General features: G+C 40.3%; 2 protein-coding genes across 5 annotated transcripts; both read right to left on the minus strand.

The window, feature by feature from the left end:
- Positions 1–639: 639 nt before the first annotated feature.
- Positions 640–8,941, minus strand: TMEM230 (transmembrane protein 230). Of its 4 annotated transcripts, none has more exons than XR_824991.1 (5): positions 8,683–8,941; positions 6,509–6,622; positions 6,047–6,144; positions 5,061–5,183; positions 640–1,726 (listed from the first exon to the last, which is right to left on the minus strand). XR_824991.1 is itself a non-coding variant. In XM_010836435.1 (5 exons), exons 2-5 carry the CDS (start codon positions 6,529–6,531, stop codon positions 1,586–1,588), a joined length of 366 nt encoding a protein of 121 aa, XP_010834737.1. In that variant the 5' UTR covers positions 6,532–6,622; positions 8,683–8,941; the 3' UTR covers positions 640–1,585. The 4 variants fall into 4 exon arrangements, 3 of the variants coding, with proteins under 3 accessions (XP_010834737.1, XP_010834736.1, XP_010834738.1); XM_010836435.1 differs by having other exon boundaries at positions 6,066–6,144; XM_010836434.1 differs by lacking the exon at positions 6,047–6,144.
- Positions 8,942–9,503: 562 nt separating this feature from the next.
- Positions 9,504–16,807, minus strand: PCNA (proliferating cell nuclear antigen). The gene is made up of 6 exons (XM_010836437.1): positions 15,232–16,807; positions 13,606–13,703; positions 13,404–13,471; positions 12,470–12,664; positions 10,753–10,876; positions 9,504–10,662 (listed from the first exon to the last, which is right to left on the minus strand). Exons 1-6 carry the CDS (start codon positions 15,450–15,452, stop codon positions 10,583–10,585), a joined length of 786 nt encoding a protein of 261 aa, XP_010834739.1. The 5' UTR covers positions 15,453–16,807; the 3' UTR covers positions 9,504–10,582.
- Between the last annotated feature and the right edge of the window lie 2,836 nt (positions 16,808–19,643).

Below are 19,643 nucleotides of genomic sequence, written 5' to 3' on the forward strand. Positions count from 1 at the left end.
TCGCAGCCAATGGCACTTCCAGCCTTATAATCATCCAAATCCATTCATTCAGTTCAGTTGTTCAGTCATGTCCAACTCTTTGCGACCCCATGGACTGCAGCATGCCAGGCCACCTTGTCCATCACCAACTCCTGGAGCCTACTCAAACTCATGTCCATCACATCAGTGATGCCACCCAACCAACTCATCCTCTGTCATCCCCTTCTCCTCCCACCTTCGATCTTTCCCAGCATCAGGTTCTTTTCCAATGAGTTGGTTCTTCGCATCAGGTGGCCAAAGTATTGGAGTTTCAGCTTCAGCATCAGTCCTTCCAATGAATATTCAGGACTGATTTCCTTTAAGATAGACTGGTTGGATCTCCTCACAGTCCAAGGGATTCTCAAGAGTCTTCTCCAACACCACAGTTCCAAAGCATCAATTCTTTAGCACTCAGCTTTCTTTACAGTTCAACTCTCACATGCATACATGACTACTGGAAAAACCACAGCTCTGACTTCAGAATAAAACAATGACTAGAAAGCAGTCTAAGCACAATGCTAGTTAACTAAAACTGAAGGCTGTCCTGGGGATTGGGATCAAAGACATATAATCATTAAACTGTTTTCTAAAGTAGGTTAAAATTAATTTTTAAGTCTAGGATTTAGATTTTGACATTTTAATTTCTTTTGAATACAAGTCACTTTTTGCAAGCTAGGAGGCAGATCAAGCTAAGGCAGTCCAGTCCTCTAGAGATCCAGGCCAATTCTTAAAATCTTCAGCAGAATGACATTAATACAAGGTGTCAACAATGGGATTATAAACTGTAAATAATAACCATTCGTCTACATTTTTTCCTTAGGAAGCAGCCAAAAGTCTAGTCCATAATGGTATGATATAAGAACATTTTGATCTACACAGGACAGAATGATCCAAATTATATGCTGGCCAACCTATCAGTAGGCCAGATCAGAGCTGGCCAAGGATTGGTGTACAGAGAAGAGTGTTTACATCTTGAAAATTTGCTTTGAGGTTTAAAAAATTCCTAGTTGTTGTTAATAAGAAAGCAAGTAAAAAATATTATAGATGCACCACACTGATATTTGATTGTGTCAAGGTCTTCCACTGGAACACAAAGTTAAAGAGTATGGGGAGAAGACACTTACTTTCAAAATAAATTACTTAGTAATAAGAAATCTGACATAGCGCATTCTTCCATTTGCCATAAGAACATTCTGACCATGAGGACTATTTAAAAGAATGCTCAACTCTAAAAAGGGTGGTGGCAGAACACTTTCCACTACAGAATAATCTCCCACTTTCCCATACAATTAATTGCTACTCTCCCATGATGCATATTCATTCAGAAAAACTTTGTCAGGAGCTTTTTGCCAGGGCCAGAAAATGAAAAATAAGAGAATGCCCAAATGACAGTTACTTGTGAGCTTAGTTAACATCTTTCAGGATGGACCCATAAAATCTGTCCACTGTTTTGTTAAACATTGGCAAACTGCAGAACTCCTTAGTCCTTAGTCATAGTTTTTGCTCAATGTCTTAAAGCTGGGCTTAGTTCCATCTGTGACTCTTTTCTTCAGTGTTGGGGTGGGTGCTAGTCATCAAAGTCTGGAATGTCATCATAGGAGTATCCCCGGTAGCCTTTGGATGCATAGTAGGCGATGCGCAGGTGGTAAAATCCTGGCAGGAACACTAGGATGCCAATGATCAGGACAGGAACGGCCCGGTCTGCCCCCTGGTGGCAGAAGGAAGCGAACATTACTACCACGCAAGTTACTAAATTTTAAAATAAAGTCATGGGTCCAATTCATAAATCAGTTATCATATACTTTTCAGAGCTTTGGGAAGTACACTACCAAGATAAAATGTTTATATCTCTTTGTCTCTTTAACAATTGCTGAAAAATTGCAAAGTACTAAAATTATAAAGAAATTATTCATGTTCATCCACAGATATTTTGGCTAACTTTTACTCCTTTAAAGTTTTTAGTTGTGAGTATACCAAACTCTGTGCCTTGTTTTTCATCCCTTATTATAACACAGTCTGGGTTTCCCTCGTAGCTCAGTTGGTAAAGAATCTGCCTGCAATGCAGGAGACCTGGGTTTGATTCCTGGGTTGGGAAGATCCCCTGGAGAAGGAAATGGCAACCCACTCCAGTATTCTTGCCTGGAGAATCCCATGGATTCTGGCAGGCTACTGTCCATGGGGTCACAATAGTCGGACACGACTGAGCGACTAAACCACCACAACACAATCTATAAAGATCTGCTTTTAACAGATATTGACAGGCTGCTTCATTCAAAACTGAAAGAGGATTATTCACCTCATATGGTTACAGTGGAAATTAAATGAAGTGATTGATACATGTAAAGGAAGTAGCCCCAGCTGGCACACAATGATGATAAATGCAAGCTTAAAACCAAAGGAAGAGAACTTTTGAAGGGGATTATTTGAACATTAAAAATGATGGTCTACAACTTTCACATTTGACATAGTTGGTGCTATTTCTATTATCTTATTTTACATTTTCTCTGGAGAAGGAAATGGCAACCAACTCCAGTACTCTTGCCTGGAAAATCCCATGGACGGAGGAGCCTGGTGGGCTACAGTCCATGGGGTCGCAAAGAGTCAGACACGACTGAGCGACTTCACTTCCACTCTTACATTTTCTACTTTTCTGTTTATTTTTTTCAGGATTTCAACTGTACATCCCTAAGGAGATATATCCCAAGGATTAAAAGAGTTGCTAAGAAAACTTACAGTGCGTTCAGCCTTCTTTTACTTAGCATTAATATTGCTGTTACTCTTAAACTGCTGCTGCTGCTGCTACTAAGTCGCATCAGTCGTGTCTGACTCTGTGCGACCCCATAGACGGCAGCCCACCAGGCTCCTCTGTCCCTGGGATTCTCTAGGCAAGAATACTGGAGTGGATTGCCATTTCCTTCTCCTATTACTTTTAAACTATTTAATGTCAAATAAGGCATGAAGAAATTATTTCAATATCATTGGGATAGACATACATACCTAAAAGCAAAGAAATTAACTTCAAACTGTAATCTTAAACTTGCATGGGAAATATCTAATACTATAGCTATTATGACATATTAGATTGGCCAAAAAGTTCATTTAGGTTTTTTTGTAAGATGTTTTGGAAAAACCCAGAAGAACTTTTTGGTCAGGTCAATGTCTATACAATATTTCCCTGTTTTCTAAAGGATACCTATTTCCTAATTCTGTCTCTGAAAAAGCCTAGAAAAAATGAAAACCAATAGTAATGGCATCATTCATGCCCAGTTTGTGAGCTCTAAATCTACTTCCCATAAAGAAACCAGAGCTCCTTAGTGAAATGGCTGTTTAAAAGTTGGGGGACAGGGAATATACAGATGGGCCTGGGATAACATGCTGAGCCAGAAAGCAAGAAAACTATTAAAGGCTTTGAGAACCCATGTGTAACAGCAAATGCACAGCATCCCTATGAAATATTCTTTCTAAAAGAAAACTACAGTAGGTCTAAATCTAAGCAAGTTCCTAAATCTATCAGTACGCAAGAAAAAGGGGAATAGAAAAACAAGGTAAATTGTATTAAGACAATACCCCTAGATCTGTGTAAAAACTGTTAGAGAGGCATACTGAAGACGCACACTTAATAATTTACCAGCAAAATGTAAATCTGGTATTTGCTTTAGTATACATAGGAAAAAAAGTTGGGGATATAGGTGAAACAAAAGGTCACTAACTGTTGATGTTCGACTGCGGATATATACTGGGGGTTCATTGTGTTATTTCATCTACTTCTGTTTTGTTTGAAATGTCTGCAATAAGAAGTGAAAAAACCCCAAACCAAACCAAAAACCAAAACAATCTAATAAGTGATTTTCTTAGTTAACACCTTTATCCTTACTTATAGTCTTTTATCAATCATACAAGGTGAAGTGCTATTTGTGATCTCACCTCCACTCTCAATTTTTACGTCATTAATAAAGTTAACTGAAGGCACAGTCCTGAAGTTCAATGTTCAAATTTAGACAGCACTAAGTAAGCCTCTGGTAGCCACATGATACTTTTAAAATAGCTAAAGACAAATTGCAACACAGCTAAAGTAAATTTATATACATCTCAAAAGCCATGTGCAGCCATTTTATTGGGACAGTCTACTATTCCTAATTCCAGGGATAATGCCCAGAGTTTTAGCTCTTTGCTGTGTTCCCTATACAAAGCAATGTGACCATCATCCCCTGGTCTGGTGTGTGTGGAAGATCAGATGTGAACTATGGTCAATATTAGTTCAGATGCTGTGTATAAGCATCTGTATTGGGCTTCCCTGGTGGTTCAGATGATAGAGAATCTGCCTACAATGAAGGAGACCCCAGTTCAATCTCTGGGTTGGGAAAATCACCTGGAGAAGAATATCCTCCAGTATTCTTGCCTGGAGAAATCCACAGACAGAACAGCCTGGTGGGCTACAGTCCATGGGGTCACAAAGAGCTGGACATGACTGAGAGACTAACACTGCCACTGCTATACAATCCAAGAGAAAGAACCACCAAAAACCACTTTAGGTTTCTAAGGTATCATACTGAAGCTCAACAGGAACTTCAACCAAATCCAATTTAAGAAAGATCTGGGCCATGAGCCAAAAGTCTTGGCTTGGTCAGTGGCCCCAGACCTATACAATCCTCACTGCTTCTGCCCAAACACTAACTACGGTTGTATGTCTGTGGCACTGCAAAGTTACAATAATAGCATCCCACTCCAGTTATAAACTTTATCACTCAGGAATCCTCAGTGCTAGACTCAGCTGTTCTGTTCCAAACTATGATGGTAGGAAAATTGCCCACATCTCAGAGGGAAAATCTGCCCACCTGCCATACCCACCTCATAGGATCTGTGAGAGAAGTTTGTTGAGGCTCAAAGGAAGAAGCATCTTGTTATCTGAGAACAAAATCTTAAAACAAAAACAAAAACCACCTTTTCTTCTTTCTGCTGAAATATGCTGTACTAGATAGAAGACAACAGAGTGGCTGATATTTTAAACATCTTCTGGAAATCCCACAAGCCCCTCAGCTTACCCCTTTGCTGATATAGCCTGCCAGCAGGAGGGAGCCTATGATAATGAGAAAGGCGCCAATCAAAAACAGCACTGTAGCAAGCGCAATGGCCTTATATGGGATCTTAGGAGGGCTTTTCTTAAACTGGAAGAGAAACAAACAAAAAAAGACAAAGAAGAGCATTATGAATATACAGGACTCAGATACTTTAAAGCAGGGAGGATAAGAAAAATCAATCTTAGTGTGTCTTGAAAAGTCCTACCACCCAGTGCAGCTCTGGGAGAGAAAGGAAAAGGACTGCAGAGAGGAAGCTCCAGTTATTGCTCTAACAATAACTCGAGTAAGGAAATCTCAGCAGAATGTTATTTTTTCTAGTTCTAGTCTCATTCCACAGACCACTCACTGTACTGGTAAAAAAATCATTTTCTTACAAAAACAAGACACTTCATGTTACACATGTTTTTAATAAACATGCCTTTGCACATGGAAGAATGTACTAATCTATAGGGATTAAAAGTGAACATCAAGCTCTGGAAAAGTAAGGAAGAAAAAAATGATTTCTGGAATTCAAAGTTAAGCTGGGATCTGGTCAAGGGTTTTAAAAACAACCTTTTCTGAAGCATTAGTTGCCTTACCCACCGAGCAAGTAACCTGCCTTATTAACAAGTTCAATTCAAGGTTAAAACATTCAAAGACAAATTTCTAAGGTTTGGCTCATGTTTGTGTGTGACCAAACTGACTGGAAGCTTTTCCAACCTGCTTTAAAAAAAAACCCAAAAAACTCTCTCTTTTAAGTGTGGGTCCCAAAAGTACAAAGAATAATTGATTTCTTTATACTGATACTTATTTAAAAGGATGGGGTTCCTGCTACTTCTTTGATCTTAGTTCCACCTAAAATAGTCTAGTCTAAAGGGAAGCGGCCAAAAAGAGATGCTACACCCTTAAGTACTTTATAAACAATGATCAGGAAGGACACACATTTAAAAAATATTCTCTGTTTTACTTACTGTTTGCCACAAAGAATACCTTTAATAAATTGGATCTCATGACATCAGGAAAGAAGGAAGATTCCCACAATCTGCTGGCTTTAGCAGTGAGTTTCTCCCTTAAAAGATGAACTGGTTTTGACTGAAGTGTAAACAAACTGGTAACACAGTCTTTAAAAAATTCTACTTAACAAGATAATCTGATTACTTCCAGATAAACGAAATAAAATTTGCAACTATTAGACTCTGGCATTACAACTAAAATTTCTCCAAAATGGACAATATTTATATTGGTTTGAAACTGCTCTGCCAAGGTCCCTCTTTCTGCAGGCTATGGGTGAGAGTCTCAGCAGTTTCTTTCCTGCTCCCTCTAAACCCTAGGAACAATCAGCAAAACCTGGATCTGATCAAAAACAATCAGTCTCCCTGCTAACTTAGCATCAACAGAGCCAGCTAATCTCATCAGGTCCTTTCTGCATTTACCTGAAGGTCAATGTAGCCATCATCCGTACTAGAGAGTCTTGAGTATTTCACTTTGCTACTGGGAATTCCAGTAGCCAGGTTGGTACGAGACGGCATCATAACACGCTGACACAGCTACAGTATGAAAACAAAGAAAAGTATTATTGTCTGCAGGCTACAATAATGTGTTTGTTATACATACTGGAGTTCTGGGCTGCCGTGTTATACTAGCATTTGGCGATTTAAGCTCCATTGTTCTTAGAGCCTGATATTCCTTTGACATGAAAACATTCTCATTATGCCTCTACTCTAGTTTCTCCTGGTAGAATAAGAATCAAGACATTTGCCAAGAACCAGACTTCATATTTATTTTGCCATTAATGTTTTTCTGCCTCCTAATTTTTTCAAAGTCACAAGAGAGTAGGTGAAACAGTGGTCACTTAAATCCATCTGACATTTCAACCATTCTGCTACAGTACTGCCTGTCCCCCCATCCCTGCTTCCACAAAAAGCAAGAGGAGCATATACTCAAGTGATTCTCTTATTTGACTAGGACAGAGGAGAGAGGGTGAGAAATGAAATACATTCACATCAGCATTTTGCCTATTTCCCTCTGATGGATATCATCCGTTTAACACAAAAGATCTGTAAAAGTTCTTGTAAATTTGGATAAGTTATTGGCTACCAGTATTACACCAGTGTCCTCTGATTTGCTTGTCTCTCTGCTCCACCCCAGAGGGCTTCCTTGTTGGCTCAGCTGTAGAGTCCAATGGAGGAAACCCAAGTTCAGTCCCCAGGTTGGTTAAGATTCCCCTGGAAGAGGGCACGGCAACCCACTCCAGTATTCTTGCCTAGAGAATCTCATGGACAGAGGAGCCTGGCAGGCTATAGTCCATGGGGTCGCAAGGAGTCTAACAGGACTGAAGTGACTGAGCATGAATGCACTGCTTCAGCCCAAGCACTGAAAGTAGCAATTTCACTTTCCAAATTACTTCTTCAGCTACATCAAAAACAAAACAAAAAAACTCTGAATAAATACTTGGTTTTTGTTCAAACTAGTCAAAGTTGACTCCTATAATGAAATCGTGGCTATTACGTCACCAGCTTAAAAGTATATAAGATTAAATTGAAAAACATTTGTAATTCCTGTACTTTTCCTCTATAAAATCACAAAGTTATGTGAATGAAACAAGTAAACCTATTTTGATCATCAAGTTACTTGATTTCTAAAAGTGAAACATATCTAAGCGCTTTATATATACTTAATTCTGAATGAATGAGCTGTTTTAAGTGGCCTGCAGACAACCTAATTAGCATTATAAAGGAACTGGTGCTAAACGCTCCTGTTCCTTTTTAGTAATTTTGTAATGATGCAGAAATCAAGTACTGAAAAAATAAAAGTGTGCTCTTATATGCTTTTCAAAAATGGTTAGATCAAATTATGTCAAAAACTGTTTTTAAGTGTTGTGATCCTGATTACACGATAATCTAAATTTAATTCTATAAAACTTTAAGTCCAAACTACCAATAAGTGGGGGGTTTTGAGAGCATTTAATCACCTGTGATTTGTATCAGTCTTTAAAAGTTTACATACTGTCATTAACTATTCATGCTACTGCTACTGCTAAGTCACTTCAGTCGTGTCCGACTCTGTGCAACCCCAGAGACGGCAGCCCACCAGGCTCCCCCGTCCCCGGGACTCTAGGCAAGAACACTGGAGTGGGTTGCCATTCCCTTCTCCAATACATGAAAGTGAAAAGTGAAAGTGAAGTTGCTCAGTCGTGCCCGACTCCTAGCGACCCCATGGACTGCAACCCACCAGGCCCCTCTGTCCATGGGATTTTCCAGGCAAGAGTACTGGAGTGGGATGCCATTGCCTTCTCCGTAACTATTCATACACTGCATCAAAACATAAAAACAGGCATGGCGTGAGAAACACCAGACGACTGCTTATTGGTAGCAGAGTAAGAATTCTAAAAGAGGGAAAAGGAAAAATGTAAAGCAATGTTTTCTGAGTACCTGCCCAACAGGCTTTTTTTACCAGCCTCACCGGAATCCCAAAATTTCTTCAGCACTTGAATGCTGCAAGAATTTTTAAAGCATAGCACTTCGCATACAGCTTCGCACTACGCGCCTCTCCACACTACTTCCCTGTCCGCTTCCAGACCCAGCCAACAAGAGAAATAAGAACTGACGTGAATTTAGATGGAAATATCTGCTTTCAGGAAAGCGGCCAGCCGTGCCCCGGGAGGGTGAATGCTCCACACGGAGGACTCCAGCCTTGACCGGCGGAGAACGCAGTCTGGGCCGCGCCGCAAGCCTGAGGCGAGCGCTTCCGCTTCCGCTCCCGCCCAGCGAGCACGCACGCTTTATCCGGGGCCCGAGCGCGGACAGCTCGCTCACGGTTGGCAGCTGGAGCGCCCGAGACATCCCCCAACTGCCACCCGGCCTCGACCGGCTAGACGCCGGAAATGGCGTGTTTTGGAGGTTGCAGGCCGGACGTGGCGTCAACGGGGGCGACGCCTTCTCATTTTACTTTCTTCGGTTTCTAGCCCGCTTTCTTTTCAGCGGCCCGCACAAGTCGTCGGGTCTTAGCGCTGCGCAAGCGGAGCGCGCCCCGTGAGGTTTCCTAAGGCTCTGCAGTCCGGGCTGGCTGTCCACCATTTCCGCCGGGGCCGGTGGGTTCCTAGGTAGCGGCGCCGCCTGGGTCAGTCAGGCCCAGGGCTACCCGGCCACGTGTTTCTTTCCGGCCCCCTGAGCAGTGAAGGGAGCTCAGTGGCGCTGCGAAACGCAGAAGCCGAGCTGACGAAGCTCCAGAAAGCTGGAGCTGCCAGGTCTCCGTGTGCCCAGGCAAGGCCGCCTTGCCCGGGGTCTGCGCAGCGGTGTCTGCCGCCGTCTACCTCACCCACTACTCTGGAGTAGCACCCTACATTCTTGTGCTTCAGTTTCCTGCACATCTTCAGGCCATGCCCCATTAAGAGGGCTGCCCACAAGGGACATTTTGCAATACATAAAACTCTTTAAAATGTCAAGCTTTATTGAAGTATAATTTACATATAAAGTACAATTGGGTTAGTTTTTTTTGACAAATGCAGTGGAGACATCACCAGTGTAGATAAAACATTTTTTTCACTCCAAAAACTTCACCAGGCCCCTCTGCTGTCAGTCTCCTTCCCTAACACACCAGGAAGGTAATTTATCTACTGGATACAGTGAGTTCTACCACCGGATAACTAGAATTTAATATGTGACTTTGTAGCACAATTATTGCTGGGCCTTTTTCACTTTCTTGGTTGACTCCTGACACCCATGTAAACCATTTTCATCCTTCAAGGGAATAAGTCCCCCCTGCCCCTCCCAAAAGTCTACTTACACTAGAAAAACTTTTTGCATAAACATAACTTCTTGGGACCTATCACAGATCTACTAACACTTCCAAGACTCCTGTACAAGGCTCCCTAGGCTAAAAAAACACTGCCCTACAACGCTGTAAGTGACCTTATAAAGGCCATTGAACTTTGCAAACATTAAGCTTCTGTAAAGTGTTAGTTTCTGCTAATATAAAGTATTATGTGTTCTACTCTCTCTTCATTTCTTGAGCTCAAGTCAGAATACCAAAGTAAGTTTGGCAAATGAATCACCCCAAAATACCTGCTGTATTTGGAATACTTTAGACAAAAAATAGAGCAGTTACATGAAAGAGCTGCTTGAATTTAACTTGTTTAGGATATTTGCAATCATTGTAGTCCAAATGAAGGCACTGTCCTGTGATGATGCTTAAATTCAAATGACTTTTATTTAAATTGAAAACGATACTTAAAACACATTTATTAGAGTCAAAACTCTTTTGTTTATAAAAACTATAAGGATTATTCCTAGGTAAGGCAGAAGTATTACTCAGTTAACAAGACCAGATTTGACTTTGCACTTTTCTTTAAACAAGTTGTAGAGAATGGAGAAAAAAAAGTTATTTACAGAAAACATTATCTACATATGTACTCAGAGGTACAAAGACAAAAGAGACTTAAGTGTGTGCTGGCATCTCAGAAGCAGTTCTCAAAGAGCTTAGTTTTATTTCTTGAATTTTAAGAATGTCTAAGATCCTTCTTCATCCTCGATCTTGGGAGCCAAATAGTACTTTAAATGTCCCATATCAGCAATTTTATACTCTACAACTGAAAGAAAACAGGAGAACATAGTTAATTATTGAGAAGTACCACATACACTACCTACAAAACCAACACTGAACAAGTTTATTATCTTACCAAGGGGTACATCTGCAGACATACTAAGTGTTACTGTAGGAGACAGTGGAGTGGCTTTTGTAAAGAAGTTCAGGTACCTCAGTGCAAAAGTTAGCTGAACTGGTTCATTCATCTCTATGGCAACCTTAGGGAGAAAACAAGAGTCGTTATACTGAACAACATTAAGAAAACTGCAATCCATTCATTTATAGTATACATTAAAAAATAATCAGCTAATAAACAAAGGAATAAAATATATTAATATATTACAATTCTGCAAACCCTAAGGACTTAATGATTATAGACGAAATTTATTATGGCTGATAAAAATCACAAAGATATCCAAATACCTCATGTCTCCTATAGAGGGACACACCATTACCTATAAAATGTTCTCCTTCTCCCACCTCCAAACAAAACACCTTGAAAATCATCAAGCCCCTAGAGCTGTATCTATCAGAAAATGGATTTGAAGAACATATTAACTGACATAAGGAACTCAGTGGGCAAAATCCAGACTTTGGGAAATTTGATAACAAATGACTTAGTTTCTTCAACAAATGAAATTGTAATGGAGAGAAGGAAATGGAAACTGGAGAAACAATGGATTAAAAGAAACCTAAGAAGCACATCCCAATGAACTGTAATGTATGGACCCTATTAAAAATCTTGATTCAAATAAATTGAAATAACAAGGGAAGCAGAACACTGAAAAATTCCTTAACATAAATTTTCTTAGATGTTATAAAATGTTTATACTATAATAATAGTAAGATATTCATCGTGTGAACTTTTGAAATTTCTGGCTGTGCCTCACAGCTTGCAAAATCTTAGTTCCCAGACCAGGGATTGAACACATAGCCTCATCAGTAAAGCATGGAGTCCTAACCACTGAACTACTGAGAGAAAAGCAAAACTCAAGATTGGCAAGGAAATGAGATGTAATTTAGAATAAAAGAGTTAGCTCCAGGAGTTTTGTTACTAATATATATTTATTACATATATATATATATATTTAGACTCTTTATTTTAAAGTTAATATATAAGGATTACATAAGAGCTAGATTTTCACCCCAACCAGATCCTTTTATTGAATTGCTTAATTATTTGGTAAAAACATAGTAAATACCCCCAGAAAGCCAAGGGTAGCCTCCCAATCATATAGAGTATGTGTGGGACTGATACACAAACTCATTGTTCTGTAGTTTTATAAAGGTTGCAATGAATTTGCGTTCCCTTCTCACAAATTTAAGTTATATGGCATTTATAGATCAGTTGCAGATTTCAAAAGTGTCTTTCAATTCTCACAAATCAGTTACTTGAAGATGCAAACTTTTTCTTTAGAGCTTTCTTTAATCTTAGTAATTACCTTGCTATGGACCGAATGTTTGTGTCCACCCCCCATCAAATTCATATTAAAACCAAATTTCCAATATGATGTTATTGGAGGGGACTTTGGGAGGTGCTTAGGTTAGGAAGGCAGAGCCCTCATGAATAGGATTAGTGCCTTTTAGAGACCCCAGAGAACTCCCCTACCCCTTTCACCAGGTTAAGGAGGCTGCTGTCTTCTTAAATGAAGAAGCAGGCCCTCAACAGACACCAAATCTGCCAGCTTCAATAAACTTTTGTTGTTTATAAGCCACTCAGTCTATGGTATTTTGTTGCAGTAGCCTTAGCAGACTAGGACATAACCTGGTGTAATTCTTCAAAGTATTTTGTTTACTTAAAAACTACTTACAGCTTCCTCCTCTTTATCAACATTACTTGTCTGTGACAACTTAATATTTCCATTTCCAAGTTCTCCACTTGCAGAAAATTTCACTCCATCTTTTGCACAGGAAATTACAACAGCATCTCCAATGTGACTGAGATCTCGGCATATACGTGCAAATTCACCAGAAGGCATCTTTACCACACAGCTATACTCTTGTTCCTATAAAACAAAGACATGTAAAGGTCATGGAAATGAAAGATTTGGGACCCTCACTTCTTGAAGATTCAACATCTAAACAAGAACTCAGAATTCAAGATTTTCTGATTACTCTGAAATATCACTCATTGTGCAATTTCTTAACATTCTACTAAAAAAAAATTCAGATATAAAAAAGTATAAGAATAATCATACTAAGAAACCAATTAGAACTTAAACTTTTAAAAAAGTAAATGCACTATCCAGGGAACAAGAGCCTCCATCTAATCACTCTATAGGAGTCTAAATCAAGAAGACATTAGGATATGGCATTCAAATGGTAACAGCACAAATAGGTTTGCTTTCCAAAACAAGAGCATGTTAGGCATTGTAAACATCTGAACACATTTTCTTTCGATGTTGATAAAACCTAACCATAATGAATTTCTGCTAAAATAGCTTTAAAATCTCCTTTCAATAAAAACCAAGCACTCTAGGAATAATAATAATTTTTTTAAAAGATGCAGAGGTTAATGCAAATATGTCCTTGGCAGCAATGAATTCAAACCAATGAGCCACTGCAGAACACCATAATTTAATAAAATGACAAATATGCCAGTCTAAATACCCTACTCTGGAATATACATGAGCAGATATATAGAAAAGTTCTATTAGGAAGTAGGCTTTAAATTATTATATAAATATATGTTATGTAACTATCATGACTGTACAGCATGCTCAATCAGAAACTTGTGATACTCACTGGAATTCCAAGCTGTTCAACATCTAAATCCATTAACTTCATTTCATAGTCTGAAACCTTTTCCTGATCTACCAAAAGCAAATATGAAGAAAAATATGTAAGTTTACAGCTAAGAGGTATATTTTACAATCATCAGACTTGGGAAATACTGACACTGCATTTTAGTTTCCTCTACCATAACTCAGTAGAAGGGTGGACTTACTTGGAGCTTCAAATACTAGTGCCAACGTGTCCGCGTTATCTTCAGCTCTTAAGGTAATGATGTCTTCATTGCCAGCACATTTTAGTATTTTGGACATGCTAGAACAGAGAAGACAAAGGGTTTTAATCAACACCATCTTCTCAAGATCGTTAGTTTTCTAATGGAATTAAAATTCATAAACACATTTAAAACTAGAACCTGGGTTTCTGTGGTTTGACTTATTGAAATGATGTTTTAAAAACTCAAGACTTTAACATTAATATTGTGTGAATGTAGTCATTTGGGGAACTCTTTGAATGATGTTATTATACCATGATTATACATAGTTTATGAAATTGTTTTAAGTTACAGGCCAAGGATACTCTGTTATAAAACTTTCAAGAGAATGTAATGCTCTACAATCACTGCATCTGTAAATGAATGATACCTGCATGTTGAATTGGGGTGGGGGGAGCAAGCATAACTTTAAGTGTTAATAAACTTTACATCAAAATTATTAAAACGCCTTTCTCCAGTGTTTGCTGTATTCTCTTAGTGTTTATGGTAAATAAAATATAAAGGAACATGGAAAAAAAAATAAAAAATAAAATAAAATTAGGAGTTACCACTTTTAACCATTAGTTGCTGTTGTTTAGACCCTAAGTGGTGTCTCCTGGACTGCAGCCTATCAGGGTCCTCTGTCCATGAGATTTCCCAGGCAAGAATACTGGAGTGGGTTGCCATTTCTTTCTCCAGGGGATCTTCTCCACCCAGGGATCGAACCCTCATCTCCTGCATTGGCAAAGTGATGCTTTACAAGTGAGCCACCAGGGAAACCCTTAACCAGTACGCCATCTGTCAGACTGGTGAGTTTGGAAAACGTACTGCACGAGGGATATGCAAACCGGTCCAGACACTTTGGAATGCAATCTGGCAGTATTGATACCCAAAAGGCCCACAACATACCAAGAGCAGTTTCACTTCTGGATAAATAAAAGGACAATATTTTATGAATTTCGGGTGGGTGAAGTAAATTATCGGGCAATTATCTTTAAAAATGATCTAATAAACCTATTAAAGTACACTGCATGTACTATGGGTGTTTATCATATAACACGGTATTTATCATAAGCTTTAAGATTTAAACATGTGTAGTTCAAAAGTTGAACGCCACTGCCCTGGAGAAAATTTTCAAGTCCAGGATCTTAGGGTGCTCACCGCAACTTTGCAGTAATAAAAAAAATACTCTGGTCCCTAGATAGGGTGACTGAACTAGGATACACTATAAAGCACTTTAAGTCAACCAGGTCCAAGGTTTCTCATCCAAGTCGCCTGAACTTAATGACCAAAGCGTTCTGCAACAGTCTTTTCCTGGCACCGTAAAGTCCATCATTTTCCCGCCACCACCCGCTTTGTGACTTTGGCGCGGAAAACTGCCGTTTCGCAGTTCGCGCGGCAGCCAGCGCGGGCTTTGCAAACCGCGCGCTCTGCTGGGTCCCGCCACCCGCCCCCCAACTCCGCAGCAGGCCAATGAGAAGACGCAGATGGCCCACGCCAGCCAATGAGGGCCCGGCTCGTAGGAGCTCGCGCCAAGAGCCTGAGGTAGGAGTGGACCATGGCCCGGATGTCCGAGGCTTTGGAGCTCACCTGGTGAGGTTCACGCCCATGGCCAAGTTGCGGTCGCAGCGGTAAGTGTCGAAGCCCTCGGAGCGAAGGGTTAGCTGCACCAAGGAGACATGAGACGAGTCCATGCTCTGCAGGTTCACGCCACTTGAGCTGATGTCCCAGCAGGCCTCGTTGATGAGATCCTTAAGCGCCTCCAGCACTTTCTTCAAGATGGAGCCCTGGACCAGGCGCGCCTCGAACATGGTGGCGGAGTCGCAATGACACGGCTACAGGTAGAAGGACTGAGGAAAGTGTAGCCGGCTTAGGCTTCAGAGGATGACAGCGAGAGGCGGAACACGACTATGAACGCCTGAGACGAAGGAAGCCTCTAACAGCTAGCCGCGCCTGGAGCCGTTTAATACTGCCGCGTCTGGTAGCGCGCGCTACGCCCCCGCGCCCCTTGTTGATACGTCATCACGCTGCCCTCCTGCTGCCTGGGCGGAGAGACTGTAAAGCCAATCCTGTCCGTGCACTGCACGAAACCCGCCCCACCCGGAACATCCATTGGAGGATGCGGGCATGGGGGCGGGGCAGGAGCGCAGCGCTTCGTTGGCCTAGCAGATAGGCGTGCGCTGGAGTCCTGGCCATTTTGTTATGTTCCGGCACCCGTTAGAGGAGTCCTTCTGAGTGTGAAAATCAGTCCTAGACTGGCGGGAATGGTCGATGAGCTGCGACTCTGTGGTGCCTCATCAGTCTCTCGCTTCAGGGGTACAAAATTTACAGCCGTGAGTGAAACGTAAATCGAGGCTCTGTGCTCAGTCGCATCAGTTTGACTCTTTAGGAAGAAAAGCCACCTTTTCTTTAGCTGCTTTAAGGGAGGTAGTTATGATTTAAAAAAACAACAAAAGTTATCTCCCCACCACCAGCTCTTAAAGCTCCTCCGCCACCTACACACAAATTGATATCATTTATTGTATGTAACTTTCTAAGTTTTTTTTCCTCTACAAGTATATATCTTAAAAAAAAAATAATGAGTTCATGCCATAAAGAATTCAGCAAAGTGCTTACTAAAGTATGTTTAATTTTATGCCGGGTTCATGTTTTGTTTATCAGCACCTCTTAAAAAGATGGCATCATATCCTACAAATGTAACCTAACCTAATTGCCAATCTCTTGTAATTCGGGCAACTCCTTGAAGTAGTATTGCTGGATAGAGGAGCATACGCATTAAATTTTTGATAAATGTTTAACTAAGTTGACTTCTAAAAGATTGTAGTTTACATTCCAGCCAAGACTATGAGCATGCTCCTTGCCCCTAATTTTTCTAACTATAGTTACTGGCAGTCTAATTTTTAAATCTGTGCTCGTTTGTGTGGAAATTTCAATTTGCATATTAAAAGACTGGTGCAAATTGGATATCTTTCATACAGTTCTTGACCATTGCATGTTTATATTTTTTCTGTTAAACTTTTTTTCTTATTGATTAAAAGCATTTCATATATTAATCATCTCCCTATTATAAATATTCTCCCTTTGTTTCTTTTTTCCTTTGTTTATAGCATTTCTTTTTAGTTGCTTCTAATGTTTTACCTTGGTCTATAAAATTCTGTAGTCTTTCTACCATGTATGGTGTGGATTTGGTTTTATTTATCCTGTTCATGGAATTTTTGTATTCCTTAGCCAAAAGATTCATGCATTTCATCAAATCTAGAATATTGTCAACCATTATGGTTTCAAAAATTGCCTTTCCCTACTCAATGCTCTCCCTCTAGTATTTCTATTAGCTGTGTCTTTAATTGAATTTAAGATACCTTCAATTGTAAGATGCTCCATTATTTTACGTAGCACAAGAAAATATGCAACTATCCTGATTTATCGTTTAGATTTTCTGTTTTGTTATTATCATAGAACTTTGACTTATAAAACATTTGTATCATATATCACTCTTGTGCCTATGATGCACATATTATATATATGATATATATGTAAAAGCACACCATATATAAAAGCACTCATAATATATTTTAACATTCAGTTTCTCAGTTGCTGATAACTGCTGTTTTTCCATATATCACCGTTGTCAAGGCTGTGAATGATGCAGCATTCTTAAGAGTGATACTGGGCTTCTCTGGTGGCTCAGTGATGCAGTCACCTACTGGTGTAGGACCTCTGGGTTCGATCCTAATCCTGACATGCCTTGGAACAAGGGTCTATGCACTACAACTATTGAGCCTGTGCTCTAGAGCCAGGGAGCTGCAACTACTGAAGCCTGAGTGCCCTATATCCCATACTCCAAAACAAGAGAAGCTATCACAATGAAAAGCCTATACCCTGCAATGGACAGTAGCCCCTGCTCGCTGCAACTAGAGAAAGCCCAAGAAAAGCAATGAAGACCCAGTGCAGCCAAAAATAAATGTGAAAAAATTGAAAGCTTTTTAATAAATATTTTCCCCCCGCTTTATTGAGATGTAATTGACATATAGGCTTCCCTAGTGGCTCAGTCGGAGAAGGCAATGGCAACCCACTCCAGTACTCTTGCCTGGAAAATCCCATGGACGGAGGAGCCTGATAGGCTGCAGTCCATGGGGTTGCTAAGAGTGGGGCACGACTGAGCTACTTCCCTTTCACTTTTCACTTTCATGCATTGGAGAAGGCAATGGCAACCCACTCCAGTGTTCTTGCCTGGAGAATCCCAGGGACGGGGGAGCCTAGTGGGCTGCTGTCTATGGGGTCGCACAGAGTCGGACACGACTGAAGCGACTTAGCAGCAGCGGCAGCAGTGGCTGAGTGGTAAAGAATCAGCCTGCCAGTTCAGGAGAAATGAGTTTGATCCCTGGTCTGGGAAGATCCCCTGGAGAAGGAAATGGCACCCACTCCAGTATTCTCACCAGGAAAAATGTCATAGAAAAATCTCTGTGTAAAAGCCCACAGAGGATCCTGCTGGACTGTGGTTCATGGGGTCGCAAAGGTTTGGACACGACTTAGGGACTGAACAACAACAACTGACATAATAGAACTCAAAGATTGGTATGTCTGGAACACACTGAACAAAGGGGAGAGAAGTTGAAAAGACAGGCAGGGCTGAGATCTTATAGCACTTTGGAAGCCTTCTATAAGTGAAAAAGAAAGTTATCAAAGGAAGCTTTGACATGAGACTTCTATTTTAAGAGGATTACTTAAACATCTAGTAAAGGTGCTATTCCAAACAGTGAGAAAAATGAATTAAATTATAAAAAATTCATTAAACTTCTAGGATGCTGGGAGGGATTGGGGGTGGGAGGAGAAGGGGACGAGAGAGGATAAGATGGCTGGATGGCATCACTGACTCGATGGACATGAGTCTGAGTGAACTCCGGGAGTTGGTGATGGACAGGGAGGCCTAGCAGGCTGTGATTCATGGGGTCGCAAAGAGCCGGACACAACTGAGCGACTGAACTGAACTGAGGAAAGAATAACGCTATAGACTCTTCCTAATTGTTTACTGAAATAAATTCGACAGGTTAATTAAAATTCAAATACGTGTAAACTCAAGAAATAGAAAAATATATTGGTAAATATTTAAGAGATCTTGCTGTGGACTTCTAAACATAAAAGGAAAAAACACCCCAGAAAACATAAGGAATGACTACGTAAGTTTTAAAACTTGCATAAAACGTGTTGGTTAATATATTTGAAGTTTCCACAATAGAGAAACCCAATCCAATGTATCTAAACAAAAACCAAAGGTCTCTGGCTTTCAGTGTCTAAGGTCCGGTCTTAGTAAATGTATGAAAAAATGGTTTGCATTCTGAAACTGTGTGCACTGGTTCTCAGGCTGGGTTTCAAAGCAAACAGCCGAGCTTCCAGGAGGACTGATGTAATGCTTGCTTGGATGTGACCTTTCACATGTTTCCCAAAGGTGAGAATCTAGTTACTAACACTTCCACTTGTCTTAAAGGATGAACTTGTGGCTCTCTCTGTTGACATCCTTTTACATCCTATAGCTAATAAACCTTGAATAATTTATCCAAGAAGTGTCTAGTCTTCAGTTCAAGAGGTGATCACTAACAGTCAAAATAGTGGTCACACAGTCCCCAACAGATTAAAAGAGTTTAAAAATTACAATCAGCATGTTATTTACTTTTATAAATAAGATTAAGACAAAACACAAAAGCAAGGCTTTCTCTAAATAAATAATGGCCTGAATGGAGTGGTCTGTTTCTCTCAAAAAACAAAACAAAACCAAGTATTTGTGCAATGTTGTTAATAGAGAACAAAACATACCCTGAATTCATTGATCCTCCACACTTATTTTGGGCTTCCCTGATGGCTCATGGGTAAAGAATCTGCCTGCAATGCAGGAGGGAGACATGGGTTCTATCCCTGGGTCAGGAAGATCCCCTGGAGGAGGGCATGGCAACCTACTCCAGTATTCTTGTTTGGAGAATCCCGTGGACAGAGGAGCCTGGCGGGCT

The sequence above is a fragment of the Bison bison genome, unplaced genomic scaffold (assembly GCF_000754665.1).
Source record: "Bison bison bison isolate TAMUID 2011002044 unplaced genomic scaffold, Bison_UMD1.0 scf7180017864063, whole genome shotgun sequence".
Classification (NCBI taxonomy): domain Eukaryota; kingdom Metazoa; phylum Chordata; class Mammalia; order Artiodactyla; family Bovidae; genus Bison; species Bison bison.

Excerpts from the sequence above, each read along its gene's own strand:
- TMEM230 (XM_010836435.1), bottom strand. The coding sequence starts at position 6,531 with ATGATGGCTACATTGACCTTCAG. Across the intron at positions 6,145-6,508 it reads ATGGCTACATTGACCTTCAG|GGAGAAACTCACTGCTAAAG; the intron begins GTAAATGCAGAA and ends TCATCTTTTAAG. Across the intron at positions 5,184-6,065 it reads TGAGATCCAATTTATTAAAG|TTTAAGAAAAGCCCTCCTAA; the intron begins GTATTCTTTGTG and ends TTTCTCTTCCAG.
- PCNA (XM_010836437.1), bottom strand. The coding sequence starts at position 15,452 with ATGTTCGAGGCGCGCCTGGTCCAGGGCTCCATCTTGAAGAAAGTGCTG. Across the intron at positions 13,704-15,231 it reads ATGGGCGTGAACCTCACCAG|CATGTCCAAAATACTAAAAT; the intron begins GTGAGCTCCAAA and ends TCTCTGTTCTAG. Across the intron at positions 10,877-12,469 it reads TTGATAAAGAGGAGGAAGCT|GTTGCCATAGAGATGAATGA; the intron begins GTAAGTAGTTTT and ends TTTCTCCCTAAG.